General features: G+C 40.4%; 3 protein-coding genes across 3 annotated transcripts in view; 1 reads left to right on the top strand and 2 right to left on the bottom strand.

The window, feature by feature from the left end:
* LOC133609786 (arylsulfatase I) overlaps nt 1-21487 on the top strand; it is a 44144-nt gene that overhangs the window by 3017 nt on the left and 19640 nt on the right. Inside the window, exons 2-5 of the mRNA XM_061965739.2 lie at nt 309-337; nt 452-787; nt 2950-3121; nt 3209-3408. The gene's annotated coding sequence lies outside the window, so the exon portion shown is untranslated. The remainder of the gene's footprint in view (nt 1-308; nt 338-451; nt 788-2949; nt 3122-3208; nt 3409-21487) is intronic.
* Nucleotides 70-7579, bottom strand: myoz1a (myozenin 1a). The gene is made up of 6 exons (XM_072911821.1): nt 7338-7579; nt 6062-6151; nt 3217-3404; nt 2857-3127; nt 966-1128; nt 70-671 (listed from the first exon to the last, which is right to left on the bottom strand). The coding sequence occupies exons 2-6, from the start codon at nt 6147-6149 to the stop codon at nt 446-448; spliced, it is 936 nt and encodes a 311-aa protein (XP_072767922.1). The 5' UTR covers nt 6150-6151; nt 7338-7579; the 3' UTR covers nt 70-445.
* Nucleotides 11739-18636, bottom strand: synpo2la (synaptopodin 2-like a). The gene is made up of 4 exons (XM_061970890.2): nt 18369-18636; nt 16127-16278; nt 15329-16038; nt 11739-14846 (listed from the first exon to the last, which is right to left on the bottom strand). The coding sequence occupies exons 1-4, from the start codon at nt 18468-18470 to the stop codon at nt 12313-12315; spliced, it is 3498 nt and encodes a 1165-aa protein (XP_061826874.2). The 5' UTR covers nt 18471-18636; the 3' UTR covers nt 11739-12312.

Genomic DNA, 21487 nt, shown 5'->3' with positions numbered 1-21487 from the left:
AGTATGTAGTTACCTGAGTAGAATATATTTGCACATGTGAACAAGGCCTCATGACAAATATTGTTGCAGTTTGAAAAAAGGGTTTATTTGAAATAAACAGTCGATGAAATAATAGGCTAAGCGTTCTGCAGTTAAATCTCCGCATGCAACCTCACTTTGACGAGCCTATGACGAGGTCACAGAAACTTTAAAAACACAGAAGAGCTTGGATACCACAACAGGACATGCAGACACATTGACATGAAGTATGTTTAAGAGAGTCACGTTTAATCTGTAAAACGTGTACATTTTGTTCTTTTGCCTTTCAGAGCAAGAACATTGCCACATGTCATGTAAGGTGAGTGTGCATGCCAGCATGTATGCGTGCATCCTCTCATGTTTTCTTTGCATGGACCGTATGTGTTAGTCTGAGCACGGTGGGCGTTAGTAACAACGCGGCTACTCTTCACAGCTCGTCGGTCTCCCCCTCGTAGGGCACCTCCACATGGATGCTGCAGGGCTCGCTGCTGCCCATCCAGCCAATGGGCGTGCGGTTGAAGGAAGGTCGGAGGTTGAGGTCATTCTCGTACACCATCAGGGGCTCGGCCATCAATTGGATTTTCACACTGTCTGGCAGCTGGAATTTCATGAACTGGCTGGCCTTTTCATATCCGCCATAGGGCATAGCACTCCTAGCAATACAAGATTATTTAGTTAAAAAAATACTTGCTTCATTATCTGCAAATAATTGCTTTGAGGCTGTTCCTGTAGATGAAAAACAGGCAAAGTCAAAGGCTGGAACCCTGAGGTACCCGCAAAATAGAATAGCTTACTTTTAACAATTAACAATGCATAAGAGACAAATACTGTATCTCTGTCCTGAATGAAAATCATTGACTCAAGCAATCATTATTGTGGAACTGGAATCTCCAAAAGGTCAAGAGTTCAACCAAACACATAAACAATGTTTACAAAGAGGGAAATACCTGTTGAAGCTTTTGTACTTGCGCAGTTCGATTTGCTTACACGGGCCAGGCATTGCTGCACTTAGAGTGGCTATCAAACCTGCGTCGCCCTTCATGGCCTTCTCCCACGGTGATTTGTAACCCTCCCCGTGCATCTTTTTGGATGCGTCACCTTTTCCACCACCTGTCAAGGAAGAATGAGACAAACTTGGCGGGCCTCAGCCTACATCTACAGTACTTAATTGTAGTGTTAGGGCATCTTTTTTGTCTATTGTCAAGACAAAAGCACAGCATTTTGAGAACTATAGATGGGGAAAACTTGTCCGTCATGCTATTCTTTTAGTCTAATTTAGTTTTCAGTTATGTTTTCTCAGCTTAGAGTTGGCAACTTTTGACAGTGTTTTCCAAACTTTTTCAGCTCAGGTTAGAAATGCAGTCCATTCCTGTAACCCAAACTGACAAAAATACCTAATGTAACTGACTTATACATTTCAATTAATGTTAAATGAGGCAGCAGGGCCCCAACTCAAAGTACTTGAAAGGTTTGCTTCATTGTTCAAATGAAATGCAATTGCTGTATTAATTTTATTGAGGACCACACTGTTTCTTACCGGTGGTAAACTACCGTATATTCCGGACTATGAAGCGCAGCGGGATATAGGCCGAACCCACTACATTTTTGAAGAAAAAAAATGTTTTCCATATATTAGCCGCACCGAATTATAAGCCACAGATGTATAGACGTTGTGAAATTAGTTATTTACACTATTTTTTTTTGTAAATGTTTACTTCCATACAATAATTGTTTCCAAACGGTGTCTGTAACACGGCAGTAAAACAGCTGATCTAACAAAACAGAAGTCATTGTCACTAGCTTTCCAATCAACTAAACTGACTCAGTGAGTCCACGGTTATGTTTTGGTAAATTTACGAAAATAAAACAATACAAAAAAAATGCGGCTGTAAGTTAATACTACTATAAAAGACACTCGTAAACGGGTTAGCATATTGTCTAATACTAACGACGTTAGCCTGATTACATTAATATAGCACGTACAAATAAGCATGAAAACACTCCTACAGACATCACACATGGGACAGTTTAGTAAGCATAAACAGTTTTAGTTATATTGTAAAACCTACAAACGTCGCTTGGAGTGACGAATGAAGAATCAATAGGAGTATAAAATAGACTAGACTAGACTAGACTTCCTTTTTATTGTCATTCAAATTTAAACTTTACAGCACAGATAAGAACGAAATTTCGTTACATAAGCTCATGGTAGTGCAGGATAAAAAAGCAATAAGGTGCATATATAAATAAATACATATAAATAATATATAAATATATATATAAAATAAATAAATATATATAAATAAATAAATATATTACTGTACAGATAAATATATTGCACTTTTTCACATGTGTCCACGTTTTATGGATGTATGTTATATTGTCTTTTTTTATTCCAGCAAGTTAATCCATTCTGGGGGGAGTTGAGGGGATAATTTAATTATGATGCGTTCAAGAGTCTTACGGCTTGAGGGAAGAAGCTGTTACAGAACCTGGAGGTTCTGCTTCGGAGGCTGCGGAACCTCTTTCAAGAGTCCAGCAGCTATGCAAACGCTATGGAGAACTGAAAGACCGAACGGCACTTATACTTCCGGTTCAGCACTGCAGCCCCTGCAGTGAGCAAACTCGTCCAAAGGATAGCGCCATAGCACAAACATTAACATATCTATTCAGTGTATTTGCTTGTTTTTTTTATTATTTGCATTATAGTGAAGAACAATCCATAAATTAGCCGCACCGTTTTATATGCTGCAGGATTCAAAGTGTCGGAAAAAAGTAGCGACTTATAGTCCGGAATTTACGGTATATTCTGTTCTACCTTCTACTTCTTATACCAACCTTTTAGTGGAGACCCCTCACTAGATCCATCTCCCTTTCCATCTTTCCCATGCTGGCCTTCACCGTGTTCCCCTGCACCACCTGCTCCTCCAGCACCTCCCGCTCCTCCTGCGGCTCCACCCTTGCTTCCAGGCTTTTGGGAGAGGCCTCCATATCGAAACATTCCGTAATGCAGCTGCCCAACGTCCTTGCTAAGCAAATACCCGCCCAGGTTTATCGTCTGACTCCCCATGTGACCGCCCAGCGAGGGAACGAACCCCTGCAGGTCGTCCTGAGAAGAACACGATCAATGCAACCGTTGTCATTTCCTCATGAACCCTGTGTTAACTGGTCTGCGTTCCATGCACTGCAGGCACTCACATTGGAGTCACCGATGAAGATGTCGGGGTTGTTCTCGTAGATGAACTTCTCCACACGCTGCTGCCTCATCTTGAACATCTTGGAGCCTTTGTTCTTGAGCAGCGAGAGCTCCTCCAACATGATGTCCCTCGGCACCCCGATCTTTCTTCCCAAGTCGAACTCGGATATATTTGGCACGATCTCGTAATCTAGGTAAGGACCGTCACAAAAGAAAATCAGCAAGTCAAGGTAGATTTGTCGCCTTAAAGCTCCTACTTGCAAGGGTGTCCAAACATTTTCTTTGAGGACCGCACATTGCAAAATCACAGCATGCGGGGGCCATTTTGATATCTTTCAATTTCAAAATGAATGCAATGTATAGACATATGTATATTTTTTAACCTTTAGTGCTTCCTTCAAGTTTGGTCCAGGGGACCCGGTAGGGCTTCAGCAGAGGTGGGTAGAGTAGCCAGAAATTGTACTCAAGTAAGAGTACTGTTACTTTAGAGATTTATTACTCAAGTAAAAGTAAGGAGTAGTCACCCAAATATTTACTTGAGTAAAAGTAAAAAGTATGTTGTGAAAAAACTACTCAAGTACTGAGTAACTGATGAGTAACATACACACACATATCATATATATATATATATATATATATATATATATATATATATATATATATATATATATACACATACATTGATATATACAGTATATAATTTATATTTATTTATTTTGCCGTTTTTGTTTGCATGTTAAAGGTGTTTTAATGAATATACATGCATGTTTAACACATATAGATTCCTTTCTTTCATGAAGACAAGAATATAAGTTGGTGTATTACCTGATTCTGATGACTTGCATTGATTGGAATCAGACAGTAGTGCTGATAATGTCCACGTTTTCAAATGGAGGAGAAAAAAAGTTCCTCCTTTCTGTCTAATACCACATGCAAGTGGTTGGTTTTTGGCATCTTATTTGTCCAGCTTCCATATTCGTTTTTTATACACTTTACAAGAAATACATTGGCAGCAAACTCCGTAGCTTGCTAGCTTGTTTGCGCTGGCTTTCGGAGACTCTTATTTTGAAAGCGCAGGCGCGATGGAGCGGCACTTTTATTGTGAAGACAGGAACTGTGCAGTCAGTCTTTAGGCTTTTGACGGGATGTACGGTTGAAATAAAAAAGGGTCTTTTTTCCTTCACACTTTGATTGATTGGAACTTTTATTAGTAGATTGCACAGTACAGTACATACTCTGTACAATTGACCACTAAATGGTAACACCCGAATAAGTTTTTCAACTTGTTTAAGTCAGGTCATGTGACCCCTGGCTCTGTTTGATTGGTCCAACGTCACCAGTGACTGCATCTGATTGTTGGAACGGATTGTGAACGTCAACAGTGACTGTATTTGTTTAAACGCAGGCACTATGAAGGTCTGTCTGACAGACCAAAACAAACAAAGCGTGCATTAACAGATCGATAAAAATTAGTAGCGAGTAGCGAGCTGAATGTAGATATAAGTAGCGGAGTAAAAGTAGCGTTTCTTCTCTATAAATATACTCAAGTAAAAGTAAAAGTATGTTGCATTAAAACTACCCTTAGAAGTACAATTTATCCCAAAAGTTACTCAAGTAGATGTAACGGAGTAAATGTAGCGCGTTACTACCCACCTCTGGGCTTCAGTCATAAAAATGTTGAAAATAGGTTATTTATTGATTTATTAAATTTTAATTTTTATTCAACGCTTATAGTTTTACTTTAGGTCTATTGATATAAAGATGTTTGTCTTTTTTTATGTTTTATGCCCTTTTTGTCAAAACCCTGTTTTTTATGGCTAAAACACAAAATGTGCAATAGTTTCCCCCTAAAAATGTATTTGCTGTAAAGTAATTTGAGTCTTGAATAGGTCAATAATTCATAACACCATTGATTTTAATTCATAAATCATTTTTGAGCAATGACAGTTAAAAAAAACAAAAACTTCTTGGGGATCCAAAATAGCCTTATTAATAAAAGTGTTAAAAATAAGTATTTTTTAAAAACGTTCAACAGTTAAGTTTCTAGATCAGCTTCAGATCTATCAGCTGACCTTCTTATTTGTTTATGTTTTCTTATTTGTTTGTTTGTTTAGAGTGTCCGCCCTGAGATCGGTAGGTCGTGAGTTCAAACCCCAGCCGAGTCATACCAAAGACTATAAAAATGGGAGCAATTACCTCCCTGCTTGGCACTCAGCATCAAGGGTTGGAATTGGGGTTTAAATCACCAAAAATTATTCCCGGGCGCGGCCGCCGCTGCTGCTCAATGCTCCCCTCACCTCCCAGGGGGTGATCAAGGGTGAAGGGTCAAATGCAGAGAATAATTTCGCCACACCTAGTGTGTGTGTGACAATCGTGGGTACTTTAACTTTAACTTTATGCTCTTTTGTCAAAGACAACTTTGTTTTCTATATGGCAAACACACAAAATATGCAATATTTTGCCCCCCAAAATTTCAAAGTGGAATTGGAGCCTTGAATAGGTAAATAATCCTTAACAACATTGATTTTGATTCATTATTATTTTTATGCGCAATGACAGCTTTGAAGAAAAAAACAGTCAGCATGGCAGCTTTTGTGTTAGAACTGGTTACATTTCCACTGTTTGCTCTTTTTAAGTGTTCTTTTTTAATAGTATTTTTAAAAAGTCCTGTTAAAAAAAATTAGCTGTGGGATGCTAATTTGTGGACACCCCTGCCCTACTGCATAGCAACCTCTTTTGATGGTATTACATTTTTATTTTACTGTAGCACTCTACCATCTTTATTTGAATTGGTATACCCTCCCAGATAATATATTGGGATGCTGTGGAAATATAAGTCATCCTTACCATCTTGACTGATTTTTGATAGGTCAATGATGACTTTGGTGGGCTTTCTCCTCTTTATTAAGGGGGCAGGTGTTGTTCTTACAGGCATGGCTGGGGAGGGAGACAAAGTGAGAACAATGTTTAGTGTCAAAACATGCCGAAAAATATTCAACCCGCAAATCAGCATAAGCAAACCCTTCTTATACATTTCTGCAAGTTTAATCAAAATGTAAATAATTACATAAGAGGGAATAGAGAGAATTGTTTTTGAGAAACTAAATACCAGTAATATGACTCTAAGTCCGCTGTACTTAGGTGCAAATGCACCAAGGGGGTGTGTCATAGCAGCGGCGTTCCAGGGTTCACTGTTTACTGTCAACACCTATGGCATTGACAACCCATAAAGCCTCTCCACTTGGACCCGGAAGCATCACACATGCAGGCACCGTGGGCACCACTCATTTGTCAAGTTCAAGGCTGGTGTCCATACCCTCAGATTTTTCCGGCATTCCCCGTGTGAAACGGATGCCTATACTGAGGGAAACGGTATAGCCCAATGTGCATGCTTGCTCCTTTCTTGTCGGCTGCACAGATAGGCAACATTAACAGATGCAATTGAGTGATATTTCGACTGAGATGCATACAGTGCAAGCACCATCAGTGCCTATCATGTCAAGCCCACCCGACACGTTAAAAGGCAAAACATCACACTGGGCAGCTGTAACTGAACCCACCCCAGCTATTTTTAAAATCCATCCCCAGCCAAGACATTTAGTGAAGAGTAACCGCGTCGTTTGACTGTCAAATGGGACGAATACAACACTTCAGCGCACAAAACACACCCCTAGAAACACATTGTGTTTGAGAAACACCACTGAAAATCAATCAAATTAGTAACTAGTTGGCTTTCCGATGCAGTTTTGAGTTCCTGAAGATTATTACAAGCTGCAGAACCCCCTTGATGTTTGGTTTTAACATCCTCCCTTACAGGGTTTGGTGACGGCAATGCACAGAGGAGGGGGGTCAGCACATTCACCCGTTGCTTAGTTTAGGCCTTGTAAGATGGAACAGATCAACCAAGTGGTGTTAAAATAGCTTCAAAATGAAATAATTTTAAAACGGCCTCATTCAAAGAAACACATATTATAACTAACTGAATTTCCTCACAACTTCTATTCTAAGAAAGTATAGGAAGAAGACTGCATTTTGTGTCCAATCCATGTTTTGCAGTACGAATCAAGGCTTTTAGACAAGGAAAAGATTAACATGCACGCTGATTGGATGCCATTCTACTCACCTGAGTTTTGTTTTTTTATGTAATCCTGATGGAGTGAGATCGAGCAGAGAAGTAAGAGACCCAAGATCCCAAGTTTACAAATCCCCAAGCGCCTCTAAACCGTGCGACTCACTGGATCCAGGTCCGGGGGCTGTGCGATACCCACCCTACACTAAGATAGCAGGTCTTCTTCCAGGCTGGGTCCGTCTGGGTGGGAGGCAACAGCGTTGGAGGAGGAGGTGGATTTTGAGGAGTATGAATAGGGATTGAGGGGCTCCTAAAGTATGGGGGGGGGAATGTTCAGTCGCCTGGCCAGCTGAAAGTGCTGATGGGGATATTAAGGGAACAAAATCATTCTCGCAGATGGTTCACGAGCATATATTTAGCAGCAGGAACGCCGAGAAGCCAAATCAGTTACAGGATAACCTCAAGGCACCACAGGGTGTGTTTTGGGCTGTACGGTGTGAGAGAAAGTGTAATGCATACACGTACACATTACGCGTCTGAGGTTAAGCACATGTTTATAAGTAGGATTTGTGTTTCAAAGGGAGGGTCAGCGTCTTTACACCCGACACGACACTTTGCCTCATGTATTGCTATTCTCATTGGACGGAAATGATATACATTACATGTGTTGTATCGTAATTTTTGGTGTATATTTTTTTACAATGTAGATATATTCTATACTGTATTCATTACATTTTTATTAAGTTGGAAATGAAACAAATTAATACGTTAGAAAAAGTTACAAAATATTTTGTATGAAATGTTTTATATACCTGAGATTTCATATTGTCGTTACATTATTTCTGTATTCCAGTGGTTCTCAAACTTTTTGCACCAGCTACCACCTCAGGAAAAAATACTTGGCTCGCCATTAAAATACAGTAGCATAGTCGGCCTAAGTATTCATTAAAAACAAGGCAGATGTTTTATTTAACAAATATATTTAATATTTTGGGCCACTGTAACATTAAACACAGTTTGAACAGTAACATTGTGTTTGAATACCTAACTGAGCGATTCTTTGGTGTACCACTAGATGGAGCCCGTGTACCAATAGGGGTACACGTACCACAGTTTGAGAATTGCTGATGTATTTACATCCTTAATCACAAATGAAGAGAAAGTTGTTGTCAACAATATAATTCATATATATAATACACACAGTGATCACACTGATTCCAAAAAATACCGTTTTGGATTTAATGTGTGCTGCATGCTTGATCAAACTAAAATGTTTATGTAATAATAAAATAGATAATATCTAGTCCAGCGTATACCCCGCATTTTGGCCGAGAGCTTAACTGGGATAGGCTCCAGCATGCCGGTGGTATACAAAATGGATTGATGGCTAGATAGAATACATAATAATAATAATGATGATTCTAAATAATAACAAAATAATCTATACTGATCATGTCTTTTGGCCCTTTTGATACTTTTGATATTTTCCTTTATACATTGTACTGTTCATCTTATTAATCCTGTTATTTGTATTTTAATTTTATATGAATATCCATTGTTTTTGCCATTAACACTGTACTCTATGGCTGTTGATATTCCCAACAATATATTGAGTACCCTGTAACTATGGAGGACGTGACCAAGTACTGAAGTACTGGCTATTCTTTACTTACAGGCTATAACTCAAAACACCACACAGAAATTCATAATTGATTGGAGGACTTGTTCAAATACATTTCTGGACAGTCAGAATGAAAATATTGTTTGTTTCTACATCATAATTTTAACTTACTACATTTGTTTAATATGCACCTTTTTTTTTTTTTAACTCTCAACAACTATTGAACTGTAGAGTATCTAAATATTCAAACAAATCTTTTTTAAATGTACAAATATTACAGTACGTTTTACATTACAAATACTTGTGAAGGTTATACTGTATTAAAAAAAAAAATATATATATATATATATATATATATACACATTTGTTGTTAAAAAATACAATAATGTATAAATGTGTAACATATTCACCAGCTGTATACTTCACAATGTGTATGTTCAGGTACAATAGTAGTATTGCCTAGTGAGCAGCAGATGGCAGTATAGAACCAGACATAAGAGACAAGTTTAGAGCACAGATCTATTTTTATTTATCTAAAATCATCAGATTGTATTTTAAATATTAACATCTTCACACATGTTCTCAGTATCCAGACACATGGTCATTATCAAATGTAATACCTGCAGTTCCACAAACAATTTGCAGGCATGGCATCACCAATGCAAGGGGGTACATAGAACTTGAAATACTGTATATATTTTAGTATAGCAATAAATAACAAAAGTATAACTTAGGTAAAATAGCCACATTCAATTAAAGGTGGATATGACAAAAATCTACATTTTCAATTGCAAGCGTTATAAAATGAAAAACACACAGACCCCAGTGCATCAACGTTTCCTCATTTTTACCATCTAATCTAATCTCTAATCCTGGTCCTGTCTTGTAATCCTTCTTTAAATTCTAGCCTGTGGATTTTCATTACTTTAACAATTCCACTTTGTATCTTGCATCCAAAACAATGATCATAATCCTTTCACTTGTAGTGATGATTATTGACCCCATTCATCTATCTAGCCCATTGTTATCTTACCTTTCCACAGCCTCTTCGTATCATAAACCCTTCTTCGAAATACTGGGTGCCTCGATGTAAACCATCCTCATTTTGCACAACTTTGTATTAAATCAACAAAACAAAAAATACAATCTTTCCTCAATGTTATCTGTTTGATACAATATCACTCTAGTACACATATCTGAGAAGATCCCAGTAGCATGAAGTTCCTGCTGCACCATTCCTGTTTTTGGAAGCTGTGATATCCACTAACAAATATACAATCAGTACTTGGCAAGGATCTCTATCATGTGAGAATGGTGCTTGCAAATATTCTCATCCACCAAAGTCATTTTATCCACTAGGCATTGAAACTATCGCAACCGGATTGTTCGGATTGCTGTAGAAAGTTTGTCTTAGATTTCGAACACAATCTGAACAGTCCAATCATGTAAGAATGCAATGTACATAAGGTGAATTCATACCTACATGTGACAAGATTAACCACAATGTTTAATTCTACAGTTGGTTTACAAATATGAATTACATTTAACATTTTTAATGCATTTCAACAACAGGGTTAAAGGGTTATCTTTATGATATTTTTATTAGAAATACATCTGCAACAACCATACCTCCCTCAGGTGGAATATATAGCATCAAGTGTGGTAGTGGCACATTAATATAAGGATACGTGTGAATAAAGATAAAGTTATGTCAGCAAAGTAACTATAATTCACATATTGATTTATTTATCGTTTCTGCAAATATTTTTCAATAGTCACCCCTATTTAAAAACCTGCTGAACCAGCAATCCCAAACCAAAAGCTTCTTAAACTATGTGTAATTTTGCTCACCTATTTAAAACAAACACCACCCCTTCCAAAAAAGGTACAAACCCCGTTTCCATATGAGTTGGGAAATTGTGTTAGATGTAAATATAAACAGAATACAATGATTTGCAAATCATTTTCAACCCATATTCAGTTGATTATGCTACAAAGACAACATATTTGATGTTCAAACTGATACACTTTTTTTTTTTGCAAATAATCATTAACTTTAGAATTTGATGCCAGCAACACGTGACAAAGAAGTTGGGAAAGGTGGCAATAAATACTGATAAAGTTGAGGAATGCTCATCAAACTCTTATTAGGAACATCCCACAGGTGTGCAGGCTAATTGGGAACAGGGGGGTGCCATGATTGGGTATAAAAACAGCTTCCCAAAAAATGCTCAGTCTTTCACAAGAAAGGATGGGGCGAGGTACACCCCTTTGTCCACAACTGCGTGAGCAAATAGTCAAACAGTTTAAGAACAATGTTTCTCAAAGTGCAATTGCAAGAAATTTAGGGATTTCAACATCTACGGTCCATAATATCATCAAAAGGTTCAGAGAATCTGGAGCAATCACTCCACGTAAGCGGCATGGCCGGAAACCAACATTGAATGACCGTGACCTTCGATCCCTCAGACGGCACTGTATCAAAAACCGACATTAATCTCTAAAGGATATCACCACATGGGCTTAGGAACACTTCAGAAAACCACTGTCACTAAATACAGTTTGTCGCTACATCTGTAAGTGCAAGTTAAAGCTCTACTATGCAAAGGGAAAGCCATTTATCAACAACATTCACAAACGCCGCCGGCTTCTCTGGGCCCGAGATCATCTAAGATGGACTCATGTAAAGTGGAAAAGTGTTCTGTGGTGTGACAAGTCCACTTTTCAAATTGTTTTTGGAAATATTCGACATCGTGTCATCTGGACCAAAGGGGAAGCGAACCATCCAGACTGTTATCGACGCAAAGTTCAAAAGCCAGAATCTATGATGGTATGGGGGTGCATTAGTGCCCAAGGCATGGGTAACTTACACATCTGTGAAGGCACCATTAATGCTGAAAGGTACATACAGGTTTTGGAACAACATATGCTGCCATCTAAGCGCCGTCTTTTTCATGGGCGCCCCTGCTTATTTCAGCAAGACAATGCCAAGCCACATTCAGCACGTGTTACAACAGCGTGGCTTCGTAAAAAAAGAGTGCGGGTACCTTCCTGGCCCGGCTGCAGTCCAGACCTGTCTCTCATCGAAAATGTGTGGCGCATTATGAAGCGTAAAATACGACGGCAGAGACCCTGGACTGTTGAACGACTGAAGCTCTACATAAAACAAGAATGAGAAATAATTCCACTTCCAAAGCTTCAACAGTTAGTTTCCTCAGTTCCCAATCGTTTATTGAGTGTTGTTAAAAGAAAAGGTGAATATGGGTTGAAAAGGATTTGCAAATCATTGTATTCTGTTTATAGTTACATCTAACACAATTTCCCAACTCATATGGAAATGGGGTTTGTAATTACAACAATAGATGAATTGTCCATTGTAATGTCTAGGTGTCGTGGTTTATTTCCTGTTTAAATAGCCCCGGGTCTCCACACATAGGGCTGTACACCTCCCTTGGTAGCAACAAAACGTGGTTTAGGTGCCTGAACCGCGTTAGCCTTGAAAGGAGGCAAGGGGGATAGGATGCTGAGCTCAGGAGCGCTCTGGAACTGCTTGGCTGCCTGAAGTCCAGTGTTGTAGGAGACTGGACTGTAAGGTGCTGGTGCTGCAGGCCCCGGGTTTTGCAGAGGCATGGCAGATAATTTTGGAAGGCTGGGAAATCCAGCCATTTGGGAGGAAAGTGAAGCTCTGGGAGTGTCCCTGAATAGGGCTGGTGCTATGTTGGTGTCTGGCATTGGACCAGGAGGTGGAGTGCTCATGTCAGAGTGATTTATACGCTCTCCGAGTGTAGTGGCCGAGCGGGGTGCAAGGACTCTAGGAGCAAGTGATGGAGCAGACATAGGGGTCGGTGTTGAGAATCGCTTTATCTCATAGGTACGAGCTGTTTTCACTGGTATTTGCTTAGGTGATGTTAGCGAGCTTCCCACCATCGTAGTATAATGGCCATGCCTCTGGTCCTGGAAAGATGGACCAGCTGATAGATTACCAGCACTTCCACTGTAGTTGAACATGGCAGAGTTTAGCTGGTAGGGCTGTCTTCTCATGAAATCCAGAACTTTTATACCCTCTTTTTGGGAGCCTACTTTACCTTTGCTCGCTGGCTTGGCCACGTTCCTTTGAGGCCCTACAGGGATTGAAGGGGCCAGGAGTGGGTTGTACCCAATGGGTGGAGGGGCACGAACGTTGGGGGAGTATTTCCATTGGGAAGGAATGGAGGGGTTGGAGGAATAGTCAATGTGTTGAGCAGCACTATTAAAGGCCATATCTTGCTGGTAAGGCGTTTCTGGTGGTGTGTCCATGGCATACATACCCATGCGGCTCTGTCTGCGAGCAAAAAGCTGAGCTCCCTTACCACCTGCTTGGATAATCTGCGGGGCCTCATGCGTAACTTGAGGTTTAGGTGCTACTGGTGGAGGTATCCTCCCTGCAGCAACCTCAGAACTGCTTCCGTCCAGCACACTATCATAGAAAGCTTCCGAGAATGGTTGAGCATATTTCTGTTGAGTGGTTCTGTCATCAAGGTTCTGCACCATAGACAGCAGTTCAGGATTCGGTGAGTTTTTCTTGACCTCTGGTACAGTAAACATAGGCTTTGGTTTTCCACCGCGACGTCGAGCCTCAAGTAAGATTCCTGTACGACCTCCTAGACCAGGAACAGAGGTTGGTGTTACAGTTTCAGGGTTTGAAACGATGGAAACTGGAAGTACAGATGTCATGGAAATTTGAGGTGGTGGTTGAAGAGTAACTGGTACAACTGGAGGAACCAGTGCAACTGTATGAATTGCACTGGGAATTTGAGATATAGGAGGAGTCCAAGCTGAAACTGTTGGTTGTGGTGGAGCTGGGGACAATGACCGCATGGGCATTGGAGGCGCTGTTACATACTGAACTGGATAAGACACAGTTTTCTGTTGAGCTGTTTGTGATGCATCCACCAAAGAGGTAAAGGCCAAAGGGTTTAGGATGACACGAGCCTCTGCTGTATCAGTTACAGGACCAGAAGATTTAGCAGGGACAGGAGGACCAGGAGATAACTGAAACATTACTGACGTAGCATTAATAGCCTGCTCTGGGAGAGTGGAAAATTGTGGTGGCACAGCAGCTACAGAGGTTGGTCGCTGGTTTGTCTTAATAGCATGTGGTTTGAATGCCACAGGAGCAGTTGCAGCCCGTAGAGCAATGAAGCCAGGTGTAAAAGGACGAGCAGTTCTATTGAGAACATGACTGGAAGGTACTTCTGGTATGGACATTTCTTTTGGTGGTATATTGCCAATGATGGTATTCACAGCTGGAGATGATGTCATCATGTTAACAGTACCACCTGCAGCCTGGGGTAGGTCACCATTAGGCATGCTGTAAGTTGCAACAGAAACTTGATTTGTGGTTTGGGGTACCTCTTGATGTAGAAGCGGCTGCATCTGCATGTGTATGTCTGGATGAAACATCTGAGCTTGCTCCATGACAGACTGTTGGGTAGCCTGAGAATGTGTTGCCTCCACTTTCCTTGCATGCTCGGCAGCCCTTTTTCTTTGCTGTTCAAACAGCTGGGCCCCCTTCCCTGCAGTGGCATTCAAACCTGGACTTGGCACATCTCCTTCCTCATTCCCACGGCCCTCTACACCAGCAGTTGCCCTCTTCTCCAGCACATTCAAATAGTCACTATCCCATGTGGGGTCAGGAACTGCCGAAAAGCCCTCTTCATCAAATTCTGATTCACTGCCAAGTAGAGCTTCATCTTCTTCTTGTGAGTCCTGACACTGATCCTCATCTACACTTCCAAAGCTTGTGAGGGTATACTTCTTGGAGCGCTGACGCCTTTTCTTAAACATCAGCACCCCTTTGGAGTGAGGGTTAGGAGCGTCTGTCAATAGAGATGCAATAGTTCTGCATTTGCTTTTGGCTTCCTTTACATGTTTGTCCTGTGGATTATCTCCTCGGTTGAGCTCTGCAGGGTATACAAGCCACAGCTATTAGGATTAACTCATATTAGACATTAAATTACACAAACTAAATTAATTATGTCAGGTACGTATGCATCTTGTGAACAGTGCACATTTAGTTTTTTGAGATATGATTGCAGGCACATTAGTATACTCTATACAGCAGCAAGATCATCATATTTCTGAGGTCATTATACAAACTCGTCCCAAATGTCATGCCTTAACAGCTATCAATCTTCTAATCTGCTACAGTAGCACTTCAGAAAAAAATTCCAGGCAAGCCTTAAGCTTCTCACATTAGTGGTTGTGAATGATAAATCTGTGAGTCATTTAATGTATGTGCAAGCATGTGTAAAGTTGTGGATTAGGCAAGCGGAAGAACATAACCATTAGGGTTAAATCATTTGATTCACTGTAGACAATTTTGTGAATTTACACTATAGGAATGTATCGATTTGATGGGATATCCACAATTAGCTGTACTTACTGGCTTGCTTGGCTTTCTCCATGTAGGTTGTTGTGAGTTCCTCATCAACTGGTTTATTGACAGGACCCACCATAGGCACGAGCTGACTGCGGGATCCCAGCATCATTGCCTCCTTTGCCCTCTCGGGAGATACCAGCGGCACATTAGCAAGCTCAGGGAAGTCCTCCTCCTGCTCTCCGTCTCGAGGCCCCTGGTCGTCTGCTGATGAGATGATGGAAGAAGTCTCAGTAGATGTCTGGGAGGACCAAATGCCTGGACCAGGTGGCTGGTAAATCACTTCCCTTCGTGCCACCCCCGGAAGCCCGCCGTCTCCACCTCCCCCACGTCCATCTGACAAACTTGAGTACACACGTGCATCTGGAGCGCTGTCATAGCCACTCAACTCCGATGTTTCCCCGCCCTCATGGGGGGTCCTCCCTAATGGTTTTGCTGTGTTTGAATTGTTGGGACTGCGTCGTTTTGGTCTCCGTTGCCTTTCATAGCCCGCCACATCTGCGTCGCTGTCAGTCTCTCCATAGTAAGCCTCGCTACCAGGTGGAGATGTTAGTCCGCTGGTTAGGGAGGAGCGGCTACGGTGGATCTCACGGATGGGCGCTTGGTGGTGAAGGTCAGCGGGCGACAGGGCCTGCAGGGAAGCACGATACTCCTTGTCGATGCGGGGAGACGGGGCGCGGGTGACAAGCACAACGGATTGAAATCCGGCAGGTACTCTACAAGTAGTAAGAGTTAACTTTTCAATAACAGAACTTTACATCTTAGAATAAATGAAAAAGCTTCATCATTTTGTTCTTCCCTGACCTTTTGATACGGATGTGTAGTGTCCCTGGAGAGCTGTCTATGAGGTTCATAGCCTGAGCGTGGGATAGCGATTCACATGGCTGTTCGTTGATGGACAACAGCTCATCCAACTCCCTCAGTCCTGCTCTGCAGGCTTTGCTGCGTTTACGTACCTAAAGAAACAAACATGAAGATCAAAGTCAGGTTTCCTGTCCCTGGTGTGCATCTTTCAAGGTCAAGGAATGCATGCTCTGTGTTCTAAACATTGCATTTAATCACGCAACAAGGACACAGTGTTCCAGCTTAGCACACACTGACAGGTGTCATTGAATTGAGCTAATCAAGGTTTTATTTCCTTCACGTGTCAGTGGTTACAGTGGTATGGCTCATCAGTAGATCTCCACTATTAGTAAATGTGTGGATTTGTCTTGACAGCTAGTCTTGTTGTGAACATATGCCACACGTTGCTCCTCAAGTGGGACACTCATACACACTTAAACAGGCAAAAGCCAGCCAGCAGCCGTCTTCATTTGGAGCTCTGCTATTTGCGCTCATGGTCTGTCAGAACCATGGCGTTGTGCCTGCCGTAAAGTGCCTCAGGTCTGATACAAACTATGTCTGTAGGCCCCCTAATAAATTCAAAAGCTCAATATTTTTGTCAAGTAAAAAAGCATTATAAAATATTACTACTCTTGATTTTAGATTTGCATTAGTCAACTTATTTGTGTTTTTTTTAGCTATTCCTGTTAACCTGCAATACAACTCCGCATCCACATTTACGAGAGTCTTTCAAAGTGTTCTTCTTGTGATATAAGATATTAGTTATTCATGCAGTCACCTTGTTTACAAAGCATAACCGTTCCAATACCCGTACATGCGCCCGCACACACACACACACACAGCTTCGCCACTGGGACTGAAATACTCCATCACTCATAAATAAACACACAAACAAGCACAGCCACAGATCTACAAGCACAAACCCAATGCTGCCAAACCCCAAACTGTCAGACCTCATACACCTGTTGGCTAACATGACGTCTGACATGATTACGCTATCCTGTTCTCATGGGTGAAGAAGCACGCTGTTTTAGATAGAAACAAAAACAGCTGTCCTTTGCTGTAAAGGTGATTTGGTTTGTCCACGTCACTCAGGGTACAACCATGACATTGTCTGCCTCTACATATTTTAATCTGTGACACAGTTATTGTAAACAAATGTAGATATGAATGTATTTGCCATCTTAACAATTTATGCAAGATTAGTAGACTTATGATTGTTTTAGGTAACTGGCTTCCCTTACACGAAAATTAGCAAATCCCTCCTCATAAAGCTCCATATTGAGGACGGCAAGTACAAACTGTGTGAGGTGGATTTTTTAGCACTGAACTGAAAGACACACCCTGGCTAACCCTGTGACCTGCTGCGACTTGGCCAAAAATAGATGCCTGCCTGGTCAACACTTTATAAAAGTGAGTTTAATTGTTGTGGGAATGAGGCTTTTGCAGCTCATGTCAAGGACACAAAAGATGTCATCAAAATGAACCCATGTAAAGTTTACTCAAACATTATTATTTTTTAAGTGCAGTATTCTGCAGTTGTTTTATCGCTACAGAGGTGCAGTGAATGATTGAAACTGGAAAGAAAATGTGACCAATCAACATATCCAGACTGTTTCATTGGAAAAATGGGAGAGGTTTATCATTTCGTTATATAAAAATATAGATTAGACTCCTAACAGAAAAACATCCAAACGCGGCAAATTGTAAGATGACAGACGACTACAATGTTCGAGCTGACACTGATTTATTGCATGCCATGCTGCCATGATGCAGGTGTTTCCACATAAATAAATACAAATCTGACCGGTTAAACGTGACAGTAAGGATTATAGTTTCAATGGCATGTTAACCCAAAGCTATGAACAAAAACTACATATTAATAGGACCACATATGACTTAATATCTTCACTACAATGTCGACACTGACCACAGTTTAAACAAATAGTTATATTTCATTTTATATTTATATTGTCATAGATCATCATTAAACAACATTCCCATTTGAATTTTAAGTTTAAAGGTCACATAATGAATCAGTGCTTAGCCTAAATGCTAATCTCATATTCCTGCATTGTGGTGGCCAAGCTCATTTATTAAAACTGCACTTTCCTTAAACACTATTCTATTCACAAACCCTAAAATATTGGTTGCAGCTGAATGTTTAACATCATCATTTAACCGACTCAGAAGCCCATCTTACCTTAGCCACCTGGAGTGGTCTGTGATGTTCCGCACCACCCTGGAGACGGAAGCCCCATGGCGCTCCACCAGACAATGTAATCAACACTTCCTCTGCAACCATTGTAAAGCCGTCTTACTTTCTCTTTTTTTACTTTTTTCAAGCTATTCTTCTTCTTGCATATCCTCCGGCACTTTGTGTTTTTAATGTTTTTGCCTGGGGGCCCTCAATGCCTTGGCCAATGGTCAGCAGTCAGGGCCCCCCTGTACAAGCTCTGACCGGCGCTTTGCCTGCTTCACTGTTCGAGCTCTGAAGTCCAGCCCCGAGGCCGATGCTCACACCTGAAAACACACACACACATACACACTTCTGTGCACCCACCCATGCCTACTGTGGGCCAACACTCAAGGCCAAGGGAGCAGGAGGGAGGAATAGGCTGGGAGGGAGATCTGCTTACACGGAGGAATGCCTGCCCCAAATGAGTGAGGGGCGGTTCTAACACTCACACTTGTCCTGTCACTCAGACCTGTGGCACTGAACTGCTGATAGCCCTTCCAAAAATAGGACACTGCAACCTCTGCTCATCTGGAGACTAAGAAAAGTGAGCACTCAGAACATCAAAATATACTCCCTTTTATAGAATAAATATCCATAAGCTTAATTACCCGTGTAGATTTTAGCAAACATGTCAAGTTTTGATATCATTTGTATTCATCAGCTCATTCATTACTTGTTGTGGCCATTGGGGCCTCTGCGGCATCTAGTCCTCATGTGTATGACGACATTCTCGGCTGTCATCATTGAGCTTTTGGTATAAATACAGGATGAACAGCCTATATGGCTACATTCAAATGTGTCCAAAGTTAGGATTCCTAAGTAATTAGTAAATGGCATACAGATAGATTGTATATTAAACCAATTCACAAATGGCATGTGATGACAGTAAAGCCATTAAAATGTACTAGTACTTAATTTTGTGTAGAATTAGCTATATGGATTTATCCTACAACCCATTTACATTTTAGCCTGAGTACATTCGTGTTGAGTGTGGTTGCAGCTGTAGAGAAGCTAAGGATGTTGCTAAAGTCTCAGGACAGAACCCTAACATTAGACACATGTTCAATATCACAAATACTAACCTCAGTAAAGATATTGATCATCAAACTAAATAGAACTAACCTTGTACTAAATTGTTTCCCATGGAATTTGGAATAAAGTTTGCAACAGTGGTTCTACATCTTTTATAACTGCTGTTACTCCAGATACAAATAGTGATTAATGCAGCACATAAAACCAACATATTATAAACAGCCATATTGCAATTGAGTTTCTCATTGTTTCCATCGTTCTCTTGTTCTCTCCCACCTTGTCACACAGTATTGTACCTTATGCTACTGTATTGAAAATCAAATCACATACTAACACACTGCAAACATAGAGCCCAGGCAACACACAGTAGGGACACATAAACATTGTCGAATCATGCCGTATTTTCCTCTGGGGCACGGACTGGCCTTTAAACTGTTTGAAATAGGCTGGATTCCCCCTGCACCGTCGATAATATGAACGCTTCTGGAGGTTACAAATCATAGCTGCATGCTACCCTTGGCAGCTTGGCTCTGCAGCTGTCTTCAGATCTCAGGATAGTAACTAAGCTCAGCCCTGGGTCAGACACTCAAGAGGAAATGTCACCCGGTTTTTTCCCGGGACGATCTCAGATCTGTAAAGTTAAAGCATGTTCTACCTTACACAGATATAACTGATGCAGATTATAAGATCTGCTATTACACCGGGGATAGTAGGGACAGATATATCAAGGACGACTGTGAGGTTTTTCAGATCAGTCATGCTAATACCTCCCTCTTGTGGCAGTACATTGGGCAGTTGTTGTTTTACAGTGTTTTGTCTCTATTGCTATTACAAATAACACAATGATTAAGCCCTCATCCACTGGTTAATATGGGTGTTGTCTATTGCGATATGTATAGTACATTATGAACGGCGCACTATAGTAAAACAGATTTTCAGCCTTTTTAAAATGGTAAATGGTCTGTTTTTATATAGCGCTTTATTATACCTGCAATGATGCCCAAAGCACTTTACATTATACATCACATTCACCCATTCACACACTGGTGGCAAAATACACTAATGCATTTTAGGAATACACTACAATAAGCTGTGTTTTTTCTAGTTTAAATCAAACTTTGCTTTATATCCGAGTGCACACAAAACCTTTGCATGCCCTTTTAAGAGACACGTTTCACATGACGCTCTGGAAGTCTTACATTTTCAAAATGTCAAAATAGAAAGGTTCTGTTTCCATCAGAAAATATAATGCTGGCACTTTGCTATAACTGTAGCTTTTTTACTGACATTCAAGCAATATTTAGTTCAGGCTCTAGAGGTAGGAATCTTTGAGCAGCTCATGATTCGATTACAATTCAAGAGCCACGATTCAATTAAAAATGGATTATTGATGCATCTCTAATTCATATACAATGATGCAATTTCTTTTAGTTTCAAATAAGCATTTATCACTTGCAACTTTAAAAAACAGCGTGTTTGTAATACGAAACAGTTGGATTAATTCCCACATTTATTAAATAAATGTAAATGTGTGTAAAACTGTAACATAAGTGCCCTAAAATAAAGGAGCTGCTCGGATCTCTCGGTAAGGTGGCTCGTTGCAGTCAGCCAGTCTGCATTACTTTATTTACAATAAATAAATCGATTATTGATTGGTAACGTTTACTAATCGATTTTGTAATCGTCCATGTTCGAATTGCCATGCATCTAAAAATCTATTATTTCCCCTATTTCAACTATGCATTCTTTACAATATTACCAATTATTGATATTACATTTATTTTACATTACATTGTACTGTATCATTTCGGTGATAGATTTTTTCTGGACATACTGTATAAACATTGAACCGTCATTTTTTCATATCCATCTGTATGCATTATTACTTTAATCCCCATGATGGCGCTCTCCACTGGCTTTATGACCACCTTACACGCATGCCCTCCCAGATTGGGTTTGTGCCATACCTTTAATTTTTGATGAGTCACATCCAACACTCTTCTCCACAGTATAGAATAAAAATAGCGCTTTGAAAGACATTAACTGAAAGT

The sequence above is a fragment of the Nerophis lumbriciformis genome, linkage group LG02 (genome assembly GCF_033978685.3).
Source record: "Nerophis lumbriciformis linkage group LG02, RoL_Nlum_v2.1, whole genome shotgun sequence".
NCBI lineage: Eukaryota > Metazoa > Chordata > Actinopteri > Syngnathiformes > Syngnathidae > Nerophis > Nerophis lumbriciformis.
This window is presented reverse-complemented; position numbering and strand designations above follow the sequence as displayed.

Bases quoted from the DNA above. Each gene is read 5' to 3' on its own strand.
- myoz1a (XM_072911821.1), bottom strand. From the start codon at position 6,149: ATGCCTGTAAGAACAACACCTGCCCCCTTAATAAAGAGGAGAAAGCCC. The intron at 3,128-3,216 runs GTGAGTGCCTGC...TGTTCTTCTCAG, and splicing joins TCTTCATCGGTGACTCCAAT to GACGACCTGCAGGGGTTCGT. The intron at 672-965 runs GTATTTCCCTCT...TTGTATTGCTAG, and splicing joins AAGTACAAAAGCTTCAACAG to GAGTGCTATGCCCTATGGCG.
- synpo2la (XM_061970890.2), bottom strand. From the start codon at position 18,470: ATGGTTGCAGAGGAAGTGTTGATTACATTGTCTGGTGGAGCGCCATGG. The intron at 16,279-18,368 runs GTAAGATGGGCT...TTGTTTCTTTAG, and splicing joins GACCACTCCAGGTGGCTAAG to GTACGTAAACGCAGCAAAGC. The intron at 14,847-15,328 runs GTAAGTACAGCT...TATACCCTGCAG, and splicing joins GGAGAAAGCCAAGCAAGCCA to AGCTCAACCGAGGAGATAAT.